Genomic DNA, 20674 nt, shown 5'->3' with positions numbered 1-20674 from the left:
AAAATGCTACATGCTTCCTGTGCATTGATTCATTTAATCTGCAAACAGCCCTATGAGGTTGGTGCTATGCTTACTCCCATTTTAGGGATGAGGCAAGAGAGACCCAGAGAGATTATGTGACTTGCCCAAGGTCCCAATGCTCAGAGGTTACTGAGCTGGGCTTTGGACTCGGGCATTCACTTGGCAGCATCCTTTTATCCATGGCCCTAAATTGCCTCCTCATGTGTGTTTTATAACATCAACCAAAAAATGTATATATGAAGTGGCTGGGATCAGAGGCACTCTCTATGGCAGCTGTAATTACTCGCTATTATTAGCAGAATCCACCCACTCTGCAGAATCAGATTTCTCCGACCAGCTTCTCCTGCCTGTCTCCTGAGGTTTTTTGGGTAGATCGTAATTCTTGGCCACATGCCCCAATGACGGGGCACCCTGAAGACAGGCAAGCAGCGATGCCCCCCATTCCCAGGCTGCGTTGGGCGGACCTGCAGGACCCCGCGCCCGTGTGAATTTCCCCTGTCGCTGCCGCTTGGCTCCGCATCAGCCCCTGTTGCTGGTAAAAGCAAACACCCCAACTGGTTAAAACAACAGTGCCCTGTTGATTCAGAGCTTGTAAAACCCAGGAGCCCCAAGCCCCTTTATGACGCACCAGAATCTGGGGGCAGGCGGGAAGCCCGGGGAAGTCTCTTGGTGAGGGCCACCTAGAAGCTTAATGTGGAGCGGAGGGTCTAGACGTCACCCAGGGGCTGGAGCCGGGTCCTCGGGATGGCTTGAAAACGGCAGCCCCTGGTCTGGGTAGAGCAGGGCAGGGTGTATGGTTTGGACAGTCTGGATCCTCTAATGGTTGAAAGGCTGAATGAGAGTCAGCGGGGGCTGATGGGGGTTTGGTGTGAGCCCCTTCTCCCGGAGAGCCCTCTCACGGGTCCTGGATGGTGTCATTCCAATTAGCAGCCATAGGTGCGAGAGGTTGCATCAGAGAGAGAGGAGGAAGTGGAGCCCAGGAGGGTAATTTTGGTTGCTGTTTGCCTCTCTTCAGTTCCTCTTTCAGAGCCTAATTGGATTTGTTTGCTTTACCTCTGGGCTCTCTGAGGATGCGGGGGCATCCCCTGGAGGAGGTCCCCTTGTCCCCAGGTGGCCTCTTCAGTGTCAACCTTGGCTCTCAAACAGATGTGTACGACAAGTCGCCTGGAAAGGTTGTTACCATTGCAAATTCTAGGAAGGTTTGGGTGCAGGAGATTGAGGGTGTGAGCTGAGCATCCGCATGTTTATTAAGTGCCTCCTCCAACCAGGTAATCTGGCTGCCGGGGACCTGGGAGCCTTACTTTGAGCAACTCTGGCTGTCAGGGTTGAGAAATCTGGCGTCTGGCTCAGGATCCACCAGGAACAACAGGAGTGGGTGCAGTAGCACCTGTAGACACGTGGGATGTGGTTGGCACGGTCTTGGTGAAGTAAAGGCTCTAAGACAGCAACCCCGAGCCAGCGCCTCGCGCGTGGAAACGGCTCAAGAAACTCCAGGGTTTAGTATCGGTCACCTTGTGAAATGTACTGAGCCGAATACACGTGTTGTGAATTCTCCCCTGGGCTGTGAACAGCTGCAGCTTGCAGATGGGGAACCGACTTAGGGGAGCCCCACGCGAGGGCCACCCTATCTAGGCCCCGGGACCCCCCAGTGCTCCAGCCCTCACCCGAGCCGCGGCTGCCCCCCGGTGGAGTGGGCGCCGAGCGTCTGTTCCTCTGCCTATACGGTGGCGCTGACAGTGTCTTCCTCGGGACTCCGGTGGGGCTGTCACTGAAGAGTTTAAAAAGATCACAAATGAGAAAATGTTTAGAATGTGTCTAGGTAAGAGAGAGCAGCATTTGAAAAGTTTATGGTAGTAAGGCGTCGTTTCTCGAACAGTTACTGTGTGTTAGGCCCCAGCTGAGTGCTTTTGTCTTACAGTAGATTTTTTTTCTTATTGTGATAAAATACACATCACCAAATGTGCCATTTAAGCCACCTTCAGGTGGATAATCCTGCGGCACTCAGGACACTCCTGATGTTGTGCTACCACCACCACCACCACCACCACCACCACCACCACCACCACCACCTAGTCACAGAGCTTGTCCATCCCCCCTAAAAGAAACCCCATACTCCTTGGCACTTACTCCCCGGACCCTGGCAGCCACCTATTTTCCATCTCAATGGATTCACCCATTGTGAACAGTGAGCCTACACGGGACCCCAGAATAGTTGTGCTTTTGTGTCTGGCGCCTTTCGTTTAGCATAACATTTCAAGGCTCAGCATTACATGGGTGTATGTTCCTTCCCACGGCCGAATTGTACTTCTGTATGGGTCCATCCAGTTGTGCATTGATGGATATTTGGGTTATCGATACTTGCTATCTTACTGGGTGTGTGCTGCCCCCACCCGTGTTTACATGTGGTATGTTCTCTGGTACTGCTTGCAGCAGATCCATGAGGGCAGGTATGGGTTGGATTTTACCGAGGTGGCATCAGTGATCCAGAGAGGTGACGTGACCTGCTCAGGGTCACGTAGCAGGGAGGGAGAAGAGGCAAGCCTTGAAGCTGTGTCTTTCTGACCCCAGAGCCCAAACAGCAGTAAACCAAGAATTCTCCTTTGGCTTCCAGGGTCCTGCATTAATCTGCCATTGATGGTATAGCAAATCATACCTTGTGGGACCCATTGGGATTAATCATTAGGGATTATTCTTTTTTTTTTTTTTTTTTTAAATCTCTGCTGCTGACCTTCCCTCAGAGCATTGAAGTCAGAACCTCTAAAACAGTGGTTCTCAACTAGGGATGATTTTGACCTCCTCCTCCCCAGGGGGCCATCTACCATGATGTCTGGAGGCACTTCTGGTTGTCCACAGGGAGGGGTGCGGCTGGCAGCCAGTGGGTGGAGGTGCTGGGTGGGGGGGCCCACAGCAGAGGCAGCTCTAGCCCACATGGCAATAGTACCCAGGCTGAGAACCCCTGCTCTAGAATTAGGACCTGCCAGTATTCTCTAAACTTCCTGGCTCATTCGAATGAGCCTTCAGGGGTAAGAGTGCCTCTCAGACTTGGCAGTGCCTAACAATCATGCGGATTCCTTAGGCCTGGGGTGGGGCCCGAGGCTCTGCATTTCTGACAGAGTCTGGGTAATGCTCAGCTCGGTTCAGGACTGGAAAACAGATGAGAAAGTACAGGGAGCTGGGCTAGACTCTTGGTTCTCTCTCTTTAAATTATCGTTTAAGAAAACAGTCTTTTCCTTCAGCTCAGGCGAAGGAGTGGGAAATGCAAGTGTGGCCGAGGGAGAGAATGTTGTGAGGCTCTGCAGGGAGAAGCGGTGAAGCTGCTCCAGGAAGGAGACCGTGGTGTTCACAGCATTGCACAGTGATTCACAGAGCAGCCGTCTGGGCCAGCCTCCCCCCAGCGCGGAGAGTCACGGCCACGGCCAGTCCCCGGCCCGGCTGGCCGCGAGCCCTTGGCTGACTCTCCCAGTAGTGATGATTAAGGCTTTCCACCTGCAAAATGGGAGGGATGGCTCTTGCCGCCTCCCCACCCATTCCTGGGGCCAGAAGCTCCCCAGCTGCCCCCCAAACTCATCAAAGGCAGATCTTAAAAGTTGGGGCCTGCTTTTCTAGGCGATGCAACTGCTGTTTTCACTGCTAATAAATCTCCATTTGTGGCAGCTCAATTAGGAAGTCATACAAAACTCCTATATTGAAAGAAGGGATTAATAACCCGGCCCATGTGGGAGAGATTAGCAGCTTCTGCAGAGAGGCCTTTTTAATATATACTCTTAACTGGCAGCCCCTTGGAACAGCACCGGCTGGCTGGTCCCTGGGCTAAGCCGGGCAGGGGGCGAAACCAGCAGGGGATCATTGTGAGTCATTGGGTTGCACTTTCAAGGTGAAGTGTCTGGGAGCCTGCGGCTGGTCCACAATTGACTGCTGAAATGTTGCCAAATGCACGGTTGCTCCAGAAGGAGCCGGGTTCAGGAGAGATGGAAGGGGATGCTCGGCCACCTGGAGGTGCAGGCCGGCCAGGAGGAAAGGGTTAGGCTCGGGCTGCTGCCTGCCATAGCTCCCGGATGGGGAGGTCCTTGGGCCCCTGGCACGGAAAGGGCTGGCCCTCTGCCCAGTTCTTGGGCTTGGGAGGAACGCCAGGAGCTCGGGCTGACTCACAAGGGGAGGGCCAGCCTCTGCGGCCCACGCTGCTAAGGCGAGGCCTGAGCAGATGGGTCCCTCTCGCTGACTGGGACTTGTTTCCCACCCTGCCCGGGAAACGTGGCTGAAGAGGGTCTTCATTCTCTCCTGCAGCCTGTCTTCCAGAAAAATCGGTGGCTGGCTGGAGTGAGCAAGGGATGGAGGTCTGGAGCTGGGACAAAGCAGCTTCTGAGGATTCAAATCTGAGTCCCTTGGTCAAGGGCTGGCCTGACTTCTCTTAGCTTTAGTTTTCTCCGTAGGCAAATGTGAATAATTTTAATGCTTCCTTCCTCCAAAGGTTGCTTTGAGCATTTTCAAGTATTATATCACTGTGGCTTGGTGCTTAGCATCGGCCTGTCCTGTGTCTCCATCTTTCATTCATCATATATACAGATGAGGATATAGGTAGAGAGTCTGATATGTATGTATTAAAATATATTGAGATATATCCACATCCATGTATATCCATCAATCTTTTTATCAGTCCATCCATCCTGAGTACGTCCTACTAAGTCTGAGGCACTGGTCCTGGCCCTGGGATTATAGCAGGGCTCCCTCCTGGGGCTTACCTTCTAGTGGGGAGAGATTTGAAAGACAGGTGAACTAATAAAATAGGGTCTTGCAGTATAAAGGGAGAGAGGAAGAGAGAGACATGGATGGATGGGATGGGTACTAACTTGAAGGCAGGAGGCTACGTAGAGGGGTAGGAGGTAAGGAAGCCTTTCTGAGAAAGGGGCGTTGGAGGAGAAAACTACATGAAGCGAAGATGGGAATAACAGGAATAACCTTCTAGAGAGAGGGACTAGAAAGTACAAGCACTCAAAGATAGGAGTGTGCTGAGTGTGTTGGAGAGACACTGAGAACATTCTAGAAGTGGGGCAGTTGGGTGGCTCAGTGGTTGAGCGTCTGCCTTCAGCTCAGGGCGTGATTCTGGGATCCTGGGATCGAGTACCACATCGGGCTCCCTGTAGGGACCCTACTTATCCTCTGCCTATGTCTCTGCCTCTCTCTCATGAATAAATAAAAAATTTTTTTTTTTTTTAAAGCACATTCTAGAAGTATGGCTGAAACAGTGAGCCAGGCGGTTGGGGGTGGGGAGGAGGGGAGGTCCTAGAAAGTGAGTTCAGAGAGGTGATGGGGCAATCATGCTGTTTCGAAGACTCAGTTCAGAATTGCCAGTGAAGTCCCAAGCTGCTATGTCTAAACCCCGTAGGAACTGGGTCCTAGCACTTAGCGTGCATGATTCCTTCAAGAATTTGTTGACATCAGGTGCAGGAGGAGAGGACACCCGGGCCAAGGGACTCTCTTATGAAAAAGCTGATTGGCCCTTTTATAAAATAAAGACCAAACCTCATTCGCTTTTCCTCCCTGCAAGGAGAACAGACATCTCTGTCCCTTGGTTCACGAAAACAAAATGTGTTGTTAGAAGAAAACCAGCCCAAATAACTTAGGGCACTTTTACGTTAACATGGCATTTCCAGAGTCAGTGGTTGCCGGGACCCATGGCTTCACGTTTGCCATGACAACAGGTGACAAAGATGGGCAGAGCGTGTCTGTTCGCCGTGAAATCGGAAAGCCTCTTGTGAGCGGACTTTTCCTGCCATCACCGTGACTTCTTTCTCTCTTGCCCTCAGCCCAGCGATCCGCCCACGAGCTGCCCATGGTGGAGAGACAAGACATTGACAGCTGCCTGGTTTATGGGGGCCAGCAGATGATCCTCACCGGACAGAACTTCACCGCCGAGTCCAAAGTCGTGTTTACTGAGAAGACCACAGGTCAGGGGGCTTTTTGAGCTCTTTTGTTGTCCGCTGGCACCATATCAAAGCACCATCTTTTTCTTCCAAACAGCACCGATTGGGGGGATAGATTCTGTTGGGTAGAGCTTTCTAGTCTGCTCTTTCTGCTCACCACGAGCAGCTCCCCAGGCCTCCAGCGACTGATATCAGCACAGTTCACCATGCCATGTGCCATGATGTGGTCTGGGTTGTTCTGTTGGTTGGTGAGGTTGACCTCCACCCAAAACTCTTTTTTTTTTTTTTTTCCTACTATGTTTTCACATAGAGAGGCGAACCTTTTCAACTTTTTACTATTATCAAAAAGGGAGGCCTTTCACGGGACCTGAGTTCACACGCTCTGGCCCTGGATCTCCTAGGTGTAGATGCCAACTTTGCTACTTGCTTTTTCTGTGATCTTAGGCACATCACCCCCCCTTCTGTGTCTTCATTTCCTTACGTATAGGATGATAATAACAAAGGTTCCTACCCCACAGTATGTCAGGAAGGCTAACCGGGTTAATACAGGTCGAGTAATTATAACAGCACCGGTTTATTGCAGGCCAATAAACATAAGCTACTTATGATTTTATTACAAATAGTGCTGCGCTGAATCTTCTCTAATACCTTTAGGATTAATTAACTAATCTTCTATACCTGAGTGTCCATTGTTGTGTACTTAGGGTTTATTCCTAAAGCAGAATTTTGGATAGTCATTTTGAGAGCTTTAATTACCTTCTGGAAATGTACAAATTGAAACTTCCATCAGTCCCATGTTCGGAATGGTTTCACCACATCCCAGAAGTGCCATTTTTTTTTTTTAAATTAAAAAATACTTGGTGAATTGCTACTTCTCTTTACTACACGCTCCTTTGCTGTGAGAGCTGTGATGTTTTTGTTTATTGGCCGTGTGTATTCTTCCTTCCATATATTGTCTGTTAATATCTTTTGCCAATGAGGACACGGTAGAAAGAGAATGATCTAAAATAGGATGAATTCCAAGTTATGCAATTATTTGTTAGTTATGGATGCTAGACCAACTTTTTTTTTTTCCCTAATGGACATGGTTAATTCTAAGGGGGTATTATATTGATATTTGTTGACTGTCTTTAGGATGATTTGGAGATCATAGTAGGCAGGCTGTCCAGTTGTGAGGATTGTGCACTGCATAAGGGCACCTCTTCTAGGGACTGCCATTCAAATGGGGATCCATCATCAGTGTGTTACTAAGACAGCTGCTGGCAAGAGGAAGTGGGATGTCTTAGGGAAGGGGTGTTTCTTCCCATTTCACACAATGCCTTCTCCTGGGGTGGGCTAGCTCTGTGACCAGACATGACATTAAGGAAGACTGTGGGCAGTGGGGGCTGGAGATGGATGGGTGGGTTTGGGAGTGGTTTAAAGGGAATGTGATCCATCCCTGTGGGTTTGAGGAGTAGTGGTGGTATGGTGAGGGGTTAGGGATGCCAACATTTAAATGGGTGCATTGCATTCTATCCCATGTTTGTACAGTACTTTAGTTAGCTATTCCCATTTTATTATGACTTAGGCTGCTCCCAACTCTGTGCTATTATGAGTAACTCAGTGATGAACATCCTCTACATCCCTTTAGTCAGCTAGGTAGGAGCTCATGCTCTTGAGCCAAAACCGAGCTCCACTGTTTCCTAGCAGTGTGACGATGGGCAGGTTACGTAACCTCCCTGGGCAATAATTTTCTCGTCTATACGATGATGAAGATGACAGTCCTACCTCATAGGGTGGCCATAGGATTAAAAATTTCTGCACGTTAAGTACTCACAACATTCTTGGTATATATAGTACTCAGGATACATTAAGTAATGCTATTTGGTGTTATTTCCTAGGGTTAAGGCCTGCCTGTGGTGTCATGGCTTCATGGAGGCATGCACGGTTTTAAGCATCTTGCGGGGTGGCTTACTTTTCAGATGATGGAACAGTGAACTACTCTCTTCTGCAGGAATTTTCTAGGCTTTTGTAAATCAGAGGGCAAACCGATGTGGCTGGCATGTTGTGACAAAGCAGGCAGAGGTCAGAACAGAGAGGTCTCCCAGTGCCAGGTAGGGACATGGCCTTGGTTTGGTCAGCACATGGTCAGGGGGAGTCGTGGTGAGTTCTCCAGCAGGAGAGTGGCATGAGGTGTAGATGACCAAGCGCTCACTCGCTGCTCCAGCATTGGTGTCTCCTGTGTGAGCAAACCGTCCTGCGCGCCTTCCGCTGACTTTCACCAGAAGCCTGTGGATTCGTAGCACCTGTTAGCAGGGGGGAAATGCTCATAAGACAGAGACGTCTTGTCAGCCACACACAGGTTGGCAGATGCTCTGGGGGTGGGGGTGGCTTGGAGGGAGGCCAGGTCCTACTAGGTCCCCCACGGATTTAGGAGCCAGCCAGTTGTCCTTGTCCCAAGAGCTCAGGCACTTGTGACGCCCTCTGAGGGGTACCAGTGAAGTGTTTGTTGAGTGAATGAATGATGGTTTTCCTCTTTAGATTGCTGTCTCTTGGTTTCAGAGGAAATGTCACGGTTGACCTCCTGGTGGGAGGAAAACTCAGAGTCTGTTTCAATTTTGAAAAGTCATGTATTAATAAGGAATAAGGAGTAATTAAGGAGTTAATAAGGAATAATAATAATAGCAGCCATGTCTGCTCTTTGCTGTCACTTTGCACGTTGTGGGTGGGGGGATGAGGGACTCATCCACGGTTAACACCCACCATTGTCCTGGTGTCCAGCCTCCCGGTTTCCCTCTCCATAAAATGAGATGATAATGCCCCCTCCCCACAAGAGTTAAATGGATACACAGGCAGCATGCGCCTAGGGTGCAGAGTCTGCTCACTGAACGTTTGCTGTCATTTGTATGCTCAGAACTATCATGGCTCGGGCCACCATTGACTCGATGGTTGCAAGCACAGGTTCTGAGCTCAGAAGGCCTGGGTTCAAATCCGTGATGTGCTTTCAGTAGCTTCGGCATCTGGATAAGTCCCTTCACCTCTCCGAGCCCCCATTTCCTCTTTTGTAACATGCACGTGATTTACTTCTTGTGAGAGAGGATGGCATGAGTGGGTGGCACAGGTGGGGCTCTTCGCCTAGATCTTAGCACATGGTAGATGCTCAGGAAACCTGAGTTTTTATTGTTAGCATTACATTTAGGCCGTGGAAGAACAAAGAAGGATGAGATTTTATCTCATGGCCCTAGGGGACATTGAAAAACAATAAGCAACAATAAGGAACTATCTGCCAGGCCTTGTTCTAAGCACTTTGTGTGTATTACCGAATCTGATGCCTCCTGACAACCCTACCAGGTAGCTACTCTTCTCCTCATTTTCCTAACGAGAGCCTGAGCACAGAGAGGTTAAGTAACTTAGGGAAGATCACACAGGTGCCAAGTGGCAGTGCTGGATCCGGCACCCCTGACCATTAGCTCTTCTGAGGAAGCTCAGAACCAGGTTAATTTGCCTGAAGGCCCTTCAGCTGCTTTGAGCCACTGACATGAGCCGTTTTGCGGTGAAATAGGTCCTTGGATTTTGCAGGGGGTCACTGGGTTCCAGAGGACCCATTCAGAACCCCTTCATGCCTAGCTTAAAGAATCTTGGGTGAAGGTGGTTTCTGGATTGATGCCAGCAGACCAGCAGGGGTCTCGGAGATGCCCCTGTGCCCCCAGAGAGCCAGTGGCCTTCCCTCGCGGGTGTGTGTGGCTCCTTGGGGCTCCAACAGGCAGGGGGGGCTAGTCTTGCGTTGCAGGGAGCTGCTCTTTTGACCCCAAGCCCTCGCCTCCTCACCCAGGACAGCCTTCTGCAGGGGGAATCCCTGTTGCTCAACTTCGTTTTTCCAAAACGCATCTCCGTTCCCATCTCCATGGACAGCTTGGCTGGCAAGAGTGCTGCGGGGCGGGGCGGAGTGGAACGGACTGAAGTTTTCCAAGGAAGGGGAACCCCAGCTGGTTCTCACATTAAGGAAAGGTGACAGCCTCCTGGGCTAATCTTAGCCCCCACGTTGGGTCATCGGCACCACCAGCTCCAATGTTCTTTTTATAGCCGTCAACTGAAATGGGGTTGGCAGCTTCTACTCCAGCAGGATGACAAACTGGAGAGTGATGGAAAAACAGTAGGAGAGGGGCAGCATGGTGTTTCTTAAGTTAGAAAAGCTTGGTGTTTTGGAAAATGGCATCTTATTTATAGCAGCAGTAATAATAATGACTATTATATTATTTTTATTACTATTTTAAATTATTTTCACGACTTCCAGGAGCCTGTATGATCTGGCCCTTGCCCATCCCTCTGAATTCATGCTTTTTGGACCAAACCCTTGCTCACTTGGCCATAGGTACACCTGTCTTCGTTCTGTCCTCAGACACCCCATGCTGGTTTGTGCCTCAGGACCTTGGCTTTCACCGTCCCCTCTTAGAATGTCCTTCCACCATTTCTTTACGAGGTTGCGTCCTCCTGTGTCTCTGAGGCTCAGCACAGAGGTGACTTTCTCAACAAGTGCCTCCTTGACCCTCTGCTCTGAAGTTGCTCTACATCCCCCTCCCCATAACCCCGTCACCTTGGTTACGTCACATTGTCCTGCTTTGTTTTCTGGGTGGCACCTTGCTCTGCTGAAATTATCTTGCCTGTTTGTTGATTCATTTGTTGTCTGGTCTCCCACACCAGACTCTTAGTACCTCAAGGGTGGGGACTCCATGTTTGCTGCTGTATCCACAGCATCTAGAACAATCCCTGTGCACATAGTAGGTATTCATTCATACTGTCCAACGGGGGTCTTCTCCTTTAATTGTCACATCGTCCCCAAGAGACAGGTGACATGGTCCCCGTTTACAGCCGAGGTAACAGGTCAGCCCAGAGCTGGTGATGGAGCTGGATGCCCAGGTGGTGTTAATCAGCATCTGCCCCCCCGCCCCGTACCCCACCCCCACCCCAAGGAAGCTCTCTGGTCACGTCCACGAGGACAAAGAGAAACCAAACAGGATGATCAGGGTCTTTCCTATTTACCATCCTCGGTGATGGCCTAAAACCCTTCATATAGTCTCTGAAATGTAAAAAATGTGTAACCTTCCAGGCAGAGTTCAGGCAGAGAAGTCCAGGCTGTTTCTGACTTCAGCTGGTAACCCTGGCCCCTGGCCACCCAGGCCTCAGGCAGAGTTGGGGGTCCCAGCAAAACATTGCAAAACAGGAAAAAATCTAAGGACACAAAAATAAAAGTGATGTGGCAGCGGAAACAGGGTTGCCATGGCTTTGAGCGACTCGCCGCTTCTGGGTGGGATCCAATGTTTTGGAAGGTTCCTCCACATGACACAGGGTTTTGGAATCTTTCAGCTGGTAAATCTTTCTTAATTCAGGCCCCCGGCCCCAGCCAAGTAGCTCCCTGGCTCTCTGTGTCCTGCGGGGGTGTAGGTTGGAAACCTGCCTGCATCGGATTACTCAGCTTTGAAACTTAAATTGTTTGAAGAGAATTTGTGTTTTGTTTTGCTGGACGATTTTCTTGGAACAGTCTGATGGCAGAGGCTCCCATCACCTGTTGAGAGGGCAAATTGATTTTTTAGAAAGGAGGCGTGGGTAGCGGAATTCCCTCTTTCCCACTGAGTCATCATATCCTAATATGAGTCATTTTATTACTTGGAGGTTCCCAAAGGTTGTATTTTGGGCTTTGTTTAATAAATATAAATGCACATGCTTAAAATAAATTTTTTTTGCTAAATTAAGTATCTTTCCATGAATTAGTATCCTAGAAACCTTGGAACCACCTTAAGGAAGGCATCTGCTCCTGCCACCTGTTTTTCTCTGCGGGTTCGGCTTCGCCCAGTGTGGCGTTGTCTAAAACAATAGACCTGGTGTGGGAGTCTCTCTAGACTGGGCTTCCCTCTGGGAAAGGTCAGACTCCAGGCTGGGCCGGGCCGGGGCATGGCTAAGGCCCCACAGACCTCTGCCCTCGGTGACTCATGTCCACACTGTCATCGGCCCCCTGGGCTGAAGCCCACCACTTACACACAGCTGGCCGGGACGCCAGGCTTGCCTCCAAAGCCAGAGGCCAGGCCGTGGCCCCTAAGCCCCACTGGAGACAGAGCAAATGGTCTCATTTTCATCCCTTGCATGTAAGGACAGGCTTTTGGGTGAAAGAATCTGACAGTTCATTCTGTTTGGAAGGCTTTGAAAGAGGACACAGAGAAATGAGTTTTCGAGCTAACTTGGGTTCAAGCGTTTCCACCATCAGAAATTGTTCTTGGTGCTAACAGACCTTTGTGTAAATGGCAGTCAGGAGGCCGAAGTGCCCCCCTCCACAGCCCGCCACCACACACACCCGCAAGAAAATCATAAAGAAAGAAAGAAATTATCTTTTATTAGTTAAAACTAATAAAAGAAAATCATCTTTTATTAACACCCTTTTGTATTTTTTTCCTACATTTTTGGTTTCATGCTTTTTATTTTATTTATTTTATTTTATTTTATTTTATTTTATTTTATTTTCTAAGATTTATTTATTCATCAGAGACACAGAAAGAGAGAAGCAGAGACACAGGCAGAGGGAGAAGCAGGCTCCATGCAGGGAGCCCGATGTGGGACTTGATCCTAGGACCCCAGGATCACGCCCTAAGCTGAAGGCAGATGCTCAACTGCTGAGCCACCCAGGCATCCCTATTTTATTTTATTTTAAAGATTTTATTTATTTATTCATGAGAGACAGAGAGAGAGAGAGAGAAAGAGAGAGAGAGGCAGAGGCACAGGCATAGGGAGAAGCAGGCCCCATGCAGGGAGCCCGATGTGGGATTGGATCCTGGGATTCCAGGGTCATACCCTGGGCTGAAGGCAGATGCTCAACCACTGAGCCACCCAGGCATCCCAAATTATATTTAAAAAATAAATAAATAAAAAAAATTGTCTATGTTTAAGGTAGAAGCAGTATAAGGAGGCTGGATTTTGGATCATCTAGCAGATTTGGCTTGAAGCCTGGATAGGCCCCACATTATGTGCTCTGGGACTCAGTTTCCCCATCTCTAACATGGGGTTCATGATATTTCAGCAATGCAAAGACAGCAAGGATCTCAAAGTGTCTGGCACATAGTAGGTGTTCAGAAGAGGTCAGCTGACCTTCCCCGTGCCCTCTGGGAGCTCAGTTTACTGAAATGGAGCCAGGCAGGCAGGGCCGAGTTGGTTTCTCATCTGAGAGAAGAGTCCCTCTGTGCACAGAGGAGTCTCTCCTCTTGCCCCCCAGCCACCCCTCACCTGCTGTCACCGCCTCACCGAGGAGCTGGAGGGAGCTTGGGTGCCGGCCGCTCCCTGCCCCCATCGTACAGGTGGGGAAGCTGACTCACATGGTGAGGTTGACAGACTTCCTCAAGGTGGCAGAGCTTGTGGGTGGAGGGCTGGGTCCCCAGCCCCCACTTCCTGGTTCCCAGAGCGATGGGCTGGACGCAGCCGTTGGGGGGCACCCATAGGTGACTGCTCATTGTGGGGAAGGGTTGCCCCTGTGGGGGGATGGAAGATGGGCGCAAATCCAGCCTCCGTGGGACCAACCCAGCGAGGCCCCGTTAGCCTCCTTCCACGCGCTTAGCCCCGGGTATTTCCATGACACCCCCTAGGTATTTACCCAACACTTACTAGGTGCAGGTACTGCGCCAGGCACTGGGGACCCATCTCGGATGAGGTCCCTGCTCTCAGGGGGTGGACAGTCTCAAACTTGCCCATGAGCAGGCCACTCAGAGATGGGGAAAGTGCTCTGAGGCCAGTGAAACAGGTCAGAGGAGCTAGACAAAGGGCTCGGGTTGGGGGGCAGGTATGTATGTATGTAGGAGGCTCAGGGGAATTCAGATCTCAGACCACACTCTGTCCCGTGCAGCAGCACAGGGTTTGGGACATACTTGTAGTAAAAAGTGGTCACTGATTTCTGAAAATCAAATTTAACTGTAGTCTTAGATGTTAAATCTGGCCGCCCTGGAGAGTGTGATCAGAGTGAGGGCTTCCTGGAGGAGGTGGCTTTGCACAGAGGCCTAGAGGCAGAAAAGAGGGATCTGCACAGACTGTCAGAGGAGGGTCACAGGTGGAAATAACTGCCCAGGGCCACTGTCCCAGCCTGGGGATGAGCTTGGGGTGTTTGAGGAAATGAAAGCAGGCCCTGGTGGCCACCCGGGGCAACATGAAGAGCACAGGGTGGCGGGGGTGGGTGGTGAGGACAACACCAGCCAAACCTGGAGAGGTCGCTAGGGTGGGGCAACGGTGGGTGGCGCCTAGGACATGCCCAGGGTTTTGTAGGCACGGAGAAGCGTTTGGATTTTGTTACAAAAGCAACTAGGAGGGGATCCCTGGGTGGTTCAGCGGTTTGGCGCCTGCCTTTGGCCCAGGGCGCGATCCTGGAGTCCCAGAATCGAATCCTGTGTCAGGCTCCAGGCATGGAGCCTGCTTCTCCCTCTGCCTGTGTCTCTGCCTCTCTTTCTCTATATGTCTATCATGAAATCTTTTTTGTCCTAAGCAGGGGGGTGACGGGCTCTAATTTCTCTCGTTAAGGTCGTCCTGGCAATCTGGATAAAGGACGGACTCAGGGCTGAGGGGACAAGGGGAAGGCGCTGTGAGCAAGTGCATGTGGGCGGCTGTAGCATTTGGGGTGGTGAGATCTCAGCCCCCCGCCCCTCCTGGCCCCCGGCCCCGTCCGCTCGGCCCACTGAGCCCCCACACCCGGGGACTATACGTGTTTCTGCTCATTAGCAGTGGGCAGGAGCAGACTGGAGGGACTCGGGCCATCTTCATTTAGCTAATTTTAAAAGCAGGGCCGGGGCTGGGAAGCATCACACATGGTTTCCTAACACAAACTGACACTTGGATTTCCTCCCCGTTTGCCTGGAGCCCAGGGGCGTGCTCACGGCCCCAGTGAGGACGGATTCGCTGTCCTCCTCCTGAAGGCTTCCTTGTTTCTCCTTCGAGTGCTGACAGGAGCCCGTGGCTCATCCAGGCTGGCTGCTGAGACCCCAGCCCAGACCCGATGCCAGCCCTCCCGCTTCCTGATGCTTCGGGTTCGAGAACTGTCTACAAAGCTGACGTGAGACCAACTGCAGGGTAGGGGCCCCGGGTCCCACAGACACGCTGCCTACTGGGGTGCGCCCTCTGGCACGGCGGCCCAGCCACCACGGAGCCTGGAATGTTCATCGAACCAGGCACACCCCCCACCCCGTGTCTCTCTGTGCTTGCACAGGCTTGCTAAGTCCTCTCTAGACTCATCCCCATTGCCCAAAGAACCTGGCTCTTTTCTCTTCCCCTCTGAGTAAGACTTGGAAGGGCCCGTTTCGTGCTGGCTGCCAGTTCCTGTTAATTTAGGACGGGGGAAGTTTGCCCAAACATCTGCTTGAGGGACTGAAGTCCTTCATTTCATCTCAGCCCAGAGCAGCAGAAGCGTACTTGGTCATCTTGGGCCTCCTCTGTCCTGGGCAGGTTTTCCCGGAGTCTCAGACCTGAGGTCTGGGTCGGGAAGTGGATTGTAGACAACTCAGCTGGGTTGGTCCAGCTGTTCGTGACTCAGTGTCTGCACCGTTATCCCAGGTGTCTTCCCCATCCCTCCGTCCCCCAAAAGGACTCTTCATGAAGGCTTCAGTCTCTCCTTGTGGGGTCTTTCTGTCAGAGAAGCCAGTGGTCTGGTTGTGGGCCAAGCCCTGGGAAATCCTGACGTCACCTTGTTCGTTAAGGCCACTGGTGTTTCCCAAGCGCTCGTGTGTGCCAGACACGGTGGGGCTGGGATGAAGCAGAGAACCAGGCAGGTGCATGGCACTGCTCTCAGGAAACCCACAGTCCAGCAGGAGAGGGAGACAGAAAACCATTAGGCCAAGGAGATGAGGTCAGAGGATGGAAGGCGATGGGGGACAAGTCAAGGGGGACATCCCCAAGCAGAGCTGGAGGTCTGGGAAGGCACGGATCTCAGCAACGTCTGCAAAGGAGCAAGTGTGGTTGTTGGGGGGGAATGGGGAAGGCCGGTGTGGCCGGAGGGAGATGAGGGAGACAGAGTCTCCAGCCCAGGAGACCTGAAGAAGCCTGAGTCCTCACTTGTGAGCAATGGTGGGCCTGCTGAGAGCAGGAAGGCGTGTGTGGCTTGTACCATGGTCCCAGCGACCCGTACGGGGCCTGCTGTGCAGTAGGAGCTTGGTCAGTGTTGGTGGTCCATGCTTGGCTTCTGTCGGAGACCGTGGCCCCAGAGGGTTCCCGGGAGACAGGCACTTGCAATATACTTTTACCTTAAGAGAAAAGATTTCTCTTAAAAACAACAACAACAACAACACTAAAAATGCACCTATGGAGCACCTGGATGGCGCGGTCAATCAAGTGTCCAGCTCTTTGTCTTGGCTCAGGTCGTGATCTCAGGGTCGTGAGATCGAGCCCCACCTCGGGCTCTGAGCTCGGCTCAGAGTCTGCTTGAGACTTGCTCTGCCCCTACACCCTGCACTCTCTCTCTCCCTCTAAAATGAACAAATATTTTAAAAAAATATGCATGCAATGTATTTCCACCCAGTTTCCTGAATGGTGTTACAGAAGAGGTGCGTGTCTGGGCTGGGTCCATCCGCTCTGGCCACGGGGGTGTAGCCATGTGGACAGTGTGAGGTGTGTGTTCTCAGAGCTTGTACCATACATACGGGGCTGTGGTACTTACCAGTTCCTGCTCTTTAATGTAACAGGGACACGTTTCCAGGGCAGAGAATCGGATCATGCTAATTCTAAGTGCTGCCCAGTGTTCTCAGAGCTCATCTACCTGATATTCCATACCAGGGACAGAGGGCCTGTAATTACTTCAGCCCCCTATCCACGAAAACTTTCTGTGGCCGTTTTATCTATTCACCATGAGAGACGTAATATAATGCAGTGAAACAAGGAACTGGAACACCCACTGGAACACTTGGGTCAAGATGACCAGCAAGTTCTTCCTCCCCAGAGTCAGACCAATGGGACACCAGATTCTTGAAGAAGAATTACAGCAGTACCGTGGGCTGAGCATTTTGCTAATAAGCATTTTACCTATAATCTATTTGAATGTTGGCCAACTCTTTGAAGTCAGTAAATGAACTTGGCCATTTTGCTTAGGAGGAAACTAAGGCACAGAGGGGTTAAGCTGCCACTCAAAGGCCACACAGCAAGTAAATGGCAATGGTTGAGCTTGAACCTGGAGGGAGTGAGTTCAGGCAGAGAGCGCCCTGCCAGTGTTTATGGAGAGTTCCTCTGACCCTGGAAGCTCAATTCAAAGGATGGGATTAGGGTGTTCTCTTGATGAAACCCCAGGACTCCTGCTCTGCAGGATGCAGGGTGGGGGAAGGGAAGATGAGCCCAGGGAAATGGTCTTGAGGTATTTTGTAAACCATGCACTTCCCATAGAGATCATTTCCCTTGAGTGTGCCTTCCATGTGCTACCTAAAATTGAGGACGGCAGTGTCAGCTTTCAGTTCCCATTGGGGACTTGTCTGTTGGAGCTCAGTGCAGACTACACTGGAGATGCACAACCAGGCTAGAGTCCTGAAGCTGCCCTCTGGGCTTCTGGTACTTAAAAAGGAAGGAGCTGGGCCCCTAGGTTTGGCTCATCATTTAGGTGTTTTTTTCTTTTTTGTTTTTTAAAGAATTATTTATTTGAGAAGGAGAGAGAGCGAGTGAGCATGTGCACAAAGCAGGGAGGGACAGAGGGATAGAGAGAGAGAGAGAGAGAGAGAATCCTAAGCAGACTCCCCACTGTGTGCAGAGCCTGGTGGGCCTCGACCTCACAACCCTGAGATCAAGACCTGAGCTGAAACCAAGAGTCGGACACTTAACTAACTGAGCCAAATGGGTGCCTCATGGTTTAGGTTTTGATTTTTCATTCTTGTGAGCTTTCTGTCTCTTTCTAAAAGTTGGGATAATGGTGGGAAGACCCATTTGAAAGGAAAAAAGTCCGGCACCATGTATACCTGCCTCCTATGATGGACACTGTCCCTTTGTGAATTCCCTCTACTTTTGCCCGTAGGCAAGAATATTTATAATTCATAATTATAAAAAAAAATTCATAATTATAAGCAGAGAAACGTGTATTATTTTCTGATTAAAATATGCTTGTGGTTTTTTTGTTCCCCAATCATGACACATTGTGGAATAAATGCAAAAAATGATAAGACAGTATTTAAATACTATGTTGCCTTGAGCCATAATAATGATGCACACGAACATCTGCTCCACATTTATCCTGTGCCACGTGTCTGTCTGGCAACGAACCTGTGAGGTATGGGTCCTGTGATTGTCCCCATATTTTGGATCAGAGGCAGAGAGAGGTAAAGTGCCTTATCCAAGTGCACACAGCTAATTGGGCCTGTGGCCTGTAGGGTGGCTGAGAGGTGTTTTTAATTAGGTGTGGCCATTTCAAAATGAGATTTCACTTGAAATACAGGGATTCCAAGCTGGGTCTGTCTCCTCTGGAGTTTGGGGTTCGCAGGAACAAAGCAGACAGCGCTGTGGTGCCACGGAGGGGAACTCTGTTCTGGCCACAGAACATGCCCCAGATGGCTCGGGTTACAGTAGCCCGTGTAGTTGAAGACCCGACAGAGAACACTGGGCAGAGTTTTTTCTTCCCGACCTGCTGTCTGGGGCTCCAGCAGTGGGGTGAGACCTTGAGCCACGCCAGGGTCTTCCTGCAGAGGCCTCCAGAAGCCCTACCTGGTGGGGGTCCTGTTTGCTCTGCTTGGAGCCCAGAGAAAGGGGGCAGCAAGGAGGGAGAGTTTTTAAGTGAGCGGCTGTAGAGGGACATCCCTGTGTAGCCCAACCTGGGGAGGGCCCTGTGGACACATGTCCCTCCTGGGCATATGGTTCTGATACTTTTTTTTATTTATTTTATTTATTCATGAGAGACGGGGGGCAGGGGGCAGAGACACAGGCAGAGGGAGAAGCAGGGTCCCTGCGGGGAGCCTGATGCGGGACTAGTTGCGGGACCCCGGGATCACGCTCTGAGCCAAAGGCAGACACTCAACCACTGAGCCACCCACGTGTCTCAAAAATCTGCATTTTCTTGGTGAAACCTCATTTTGAAATGGCAGCAGCTAATGAAAAAAACGTCTGAGCTACCTTACAGGCCATAAAACAGGCCTGGTCTCAAGGGTGGGGCCAGTGGCTTTAAAAAAAAATTGTAAGCTATGCATATTACAATAGTGGTCATTGTAACCATTTGCCAGTGTACCATTCAGTGCCATTAAATCACTCACGGTATTGGTCCACTATTGTCGCCGCTATCGGTTTTCAGGACATTTTCATTTTTTGAAACAGAAGCTCTGTCCGCATTAAACAGTCTCCCCTCTCCCACCCCCCTCCCCGTTGGCCTCTGATAACCTGCGTTCTTCTCTCTGTGTCTGTGAATTTGCCTGCTCTGTGTCCCTCTTGTAAGGGGGTTTAGGTAATACTGTCCTGCGTCGAGCCTGTTTCACTCAGCATCACGCGTTCAAGGTCGATCCGTGTTGGAGCGTGCATCCAAATTTGGAGGCTGGAGGCTGTTCCACTGTATGTGCGAATAGACCACATTTCGGCTGATGCATTTGTCTGTCCGTGGACCTCTGTCTCCTCTGAAGAAGCGTCTGCCCCAGCAAATACCTAGGTTGTGACTATTGCAACCATCTTAATTCTGATTGTGCTGACCGATGGCTGAGCACTAGGGTATGGAATAAGGGAAACGTGGCCTTTGAGGACAGTGGAGGAGGCAGATGCACACTTTTGAGGAGAGAGAGGTGATGGTGGGGTTGCCCGGGGTGCCATGGACACCGTGGCTTGGCTTCCCCGGGAGAGGCTGCAGCTCAGGGGTGAAGGATGCGCTGCCCGGAGTGCCTGCCCAGTGTCCTTCCTTCACTTGGTGGAGGAGCTGCACAGGGATCCAGAAAGCACATCACGTGGGCGAACCGGGCCAGCTGCCTGCGTTCAAATCTGGCTCCCCGACCTCGGGCCAGTGCCTGAGTGTCCTCACCTACCAAACGGAGGTGATGATCAGACCTGCGGTATAGGATTGTTGGATCGGATCAGCCCATACTGACGGTGCTCAGAAGCAATAGCTGTTATTCCTCCTGGGGGCGAGGTCGCAAAAATGGGGCCCATGGAGGCCAGGACAGGGTGGGTGGGGTCTTCAAGGCCTCTGTGCTTACTCAGACGCTATCTGCTGTCACAGGGGGAGCAGGGGAGCCTTTGAGAAGATGCACATGAACCTTTGTGGTGGATGTGGCCCTGGAAAGATCTTACCTGCGGAGAACTTTCCCTGAGCCTCCCAGGAAGCTGGTCTTCCTGTCTCTGCTTAATGACCTTGAGCTTTTCTCCTCAAAATCATCTCTTTTGTTATTGGACTGTGCCAGTTGTTGCGTAAGGACTGGGATTTTGTGACTGTTTGCTTCCTGCCATTGGACAAACCACGGTTCTTTCTCTGGGCCTCAGTTTCCCCATCTGATGGTGTCGGATGGCTAATTCCTAAAAGTAGTCCCAAGTACCTGGGCCCTGGAATTCTGTGGCTATTCATGGGTGGAATCTTACTTATTATATATGCCCACCGGAGATTGGAAAAAAAGTGAAATTTAAGGAGAAAGGCCACCTCTCATTTCTCTTGGGTCCCTGGACCAGGAGAAGAGACCCCGTGAGAATCCTCTTTCTGGGGACATCAGAGTGCCACTTTGTGCTTTGCCTCTCACTTGCTGGTATGAGTCAAGAAGAGAGCTGGGGATGGAGATGATGGACCCAGCTTAATAGGTCCT

The 20674-nt window shown here is 50.9% G+C and overlaps 1 protein-coding gene across 4 annotated transcripts in view; it reads left to right on the top strand.

Annotated features, from left to right (window-relative positions):
- Positions 1–20674, top strand: part of NFATC2 (nuclear factor of activated T cells 2) — a 144729-nt gene that overhangs the window by 75139 nt on the left and 48916 nt on the right. For all 4 annotated transcript variants that reach the window (XM_072801447.1, XM_072801444.1, XM_072801446.1 and 1 more), the window contains exon 6: positions 5826–5966. In XM_072801447.1, coding sequence (XP_072657548.1) covers positions 5826–5966 — 141 coding nt within the window. The remainder of the gene's footprint in view (positions 1–5825; positions 5967–20674) is intronic.

This window comes from Canis lupus, chromosome 26, assembly GCF_048164855.1.
Source record: "Canis lupus baileyi chromosome 26, mCanLup2.hap1, whole genome shotgun sequence".
Classification (NCBI taxonomy): domain Eukaryota; kingdom Metazoa; phylum Chordata; class Mammalia; order Carnivora; family Canidae; genus Canis; species Canis lupus.
This window is presented reverse-complemented; position numbering and strand designations above follow the sequence as displayed.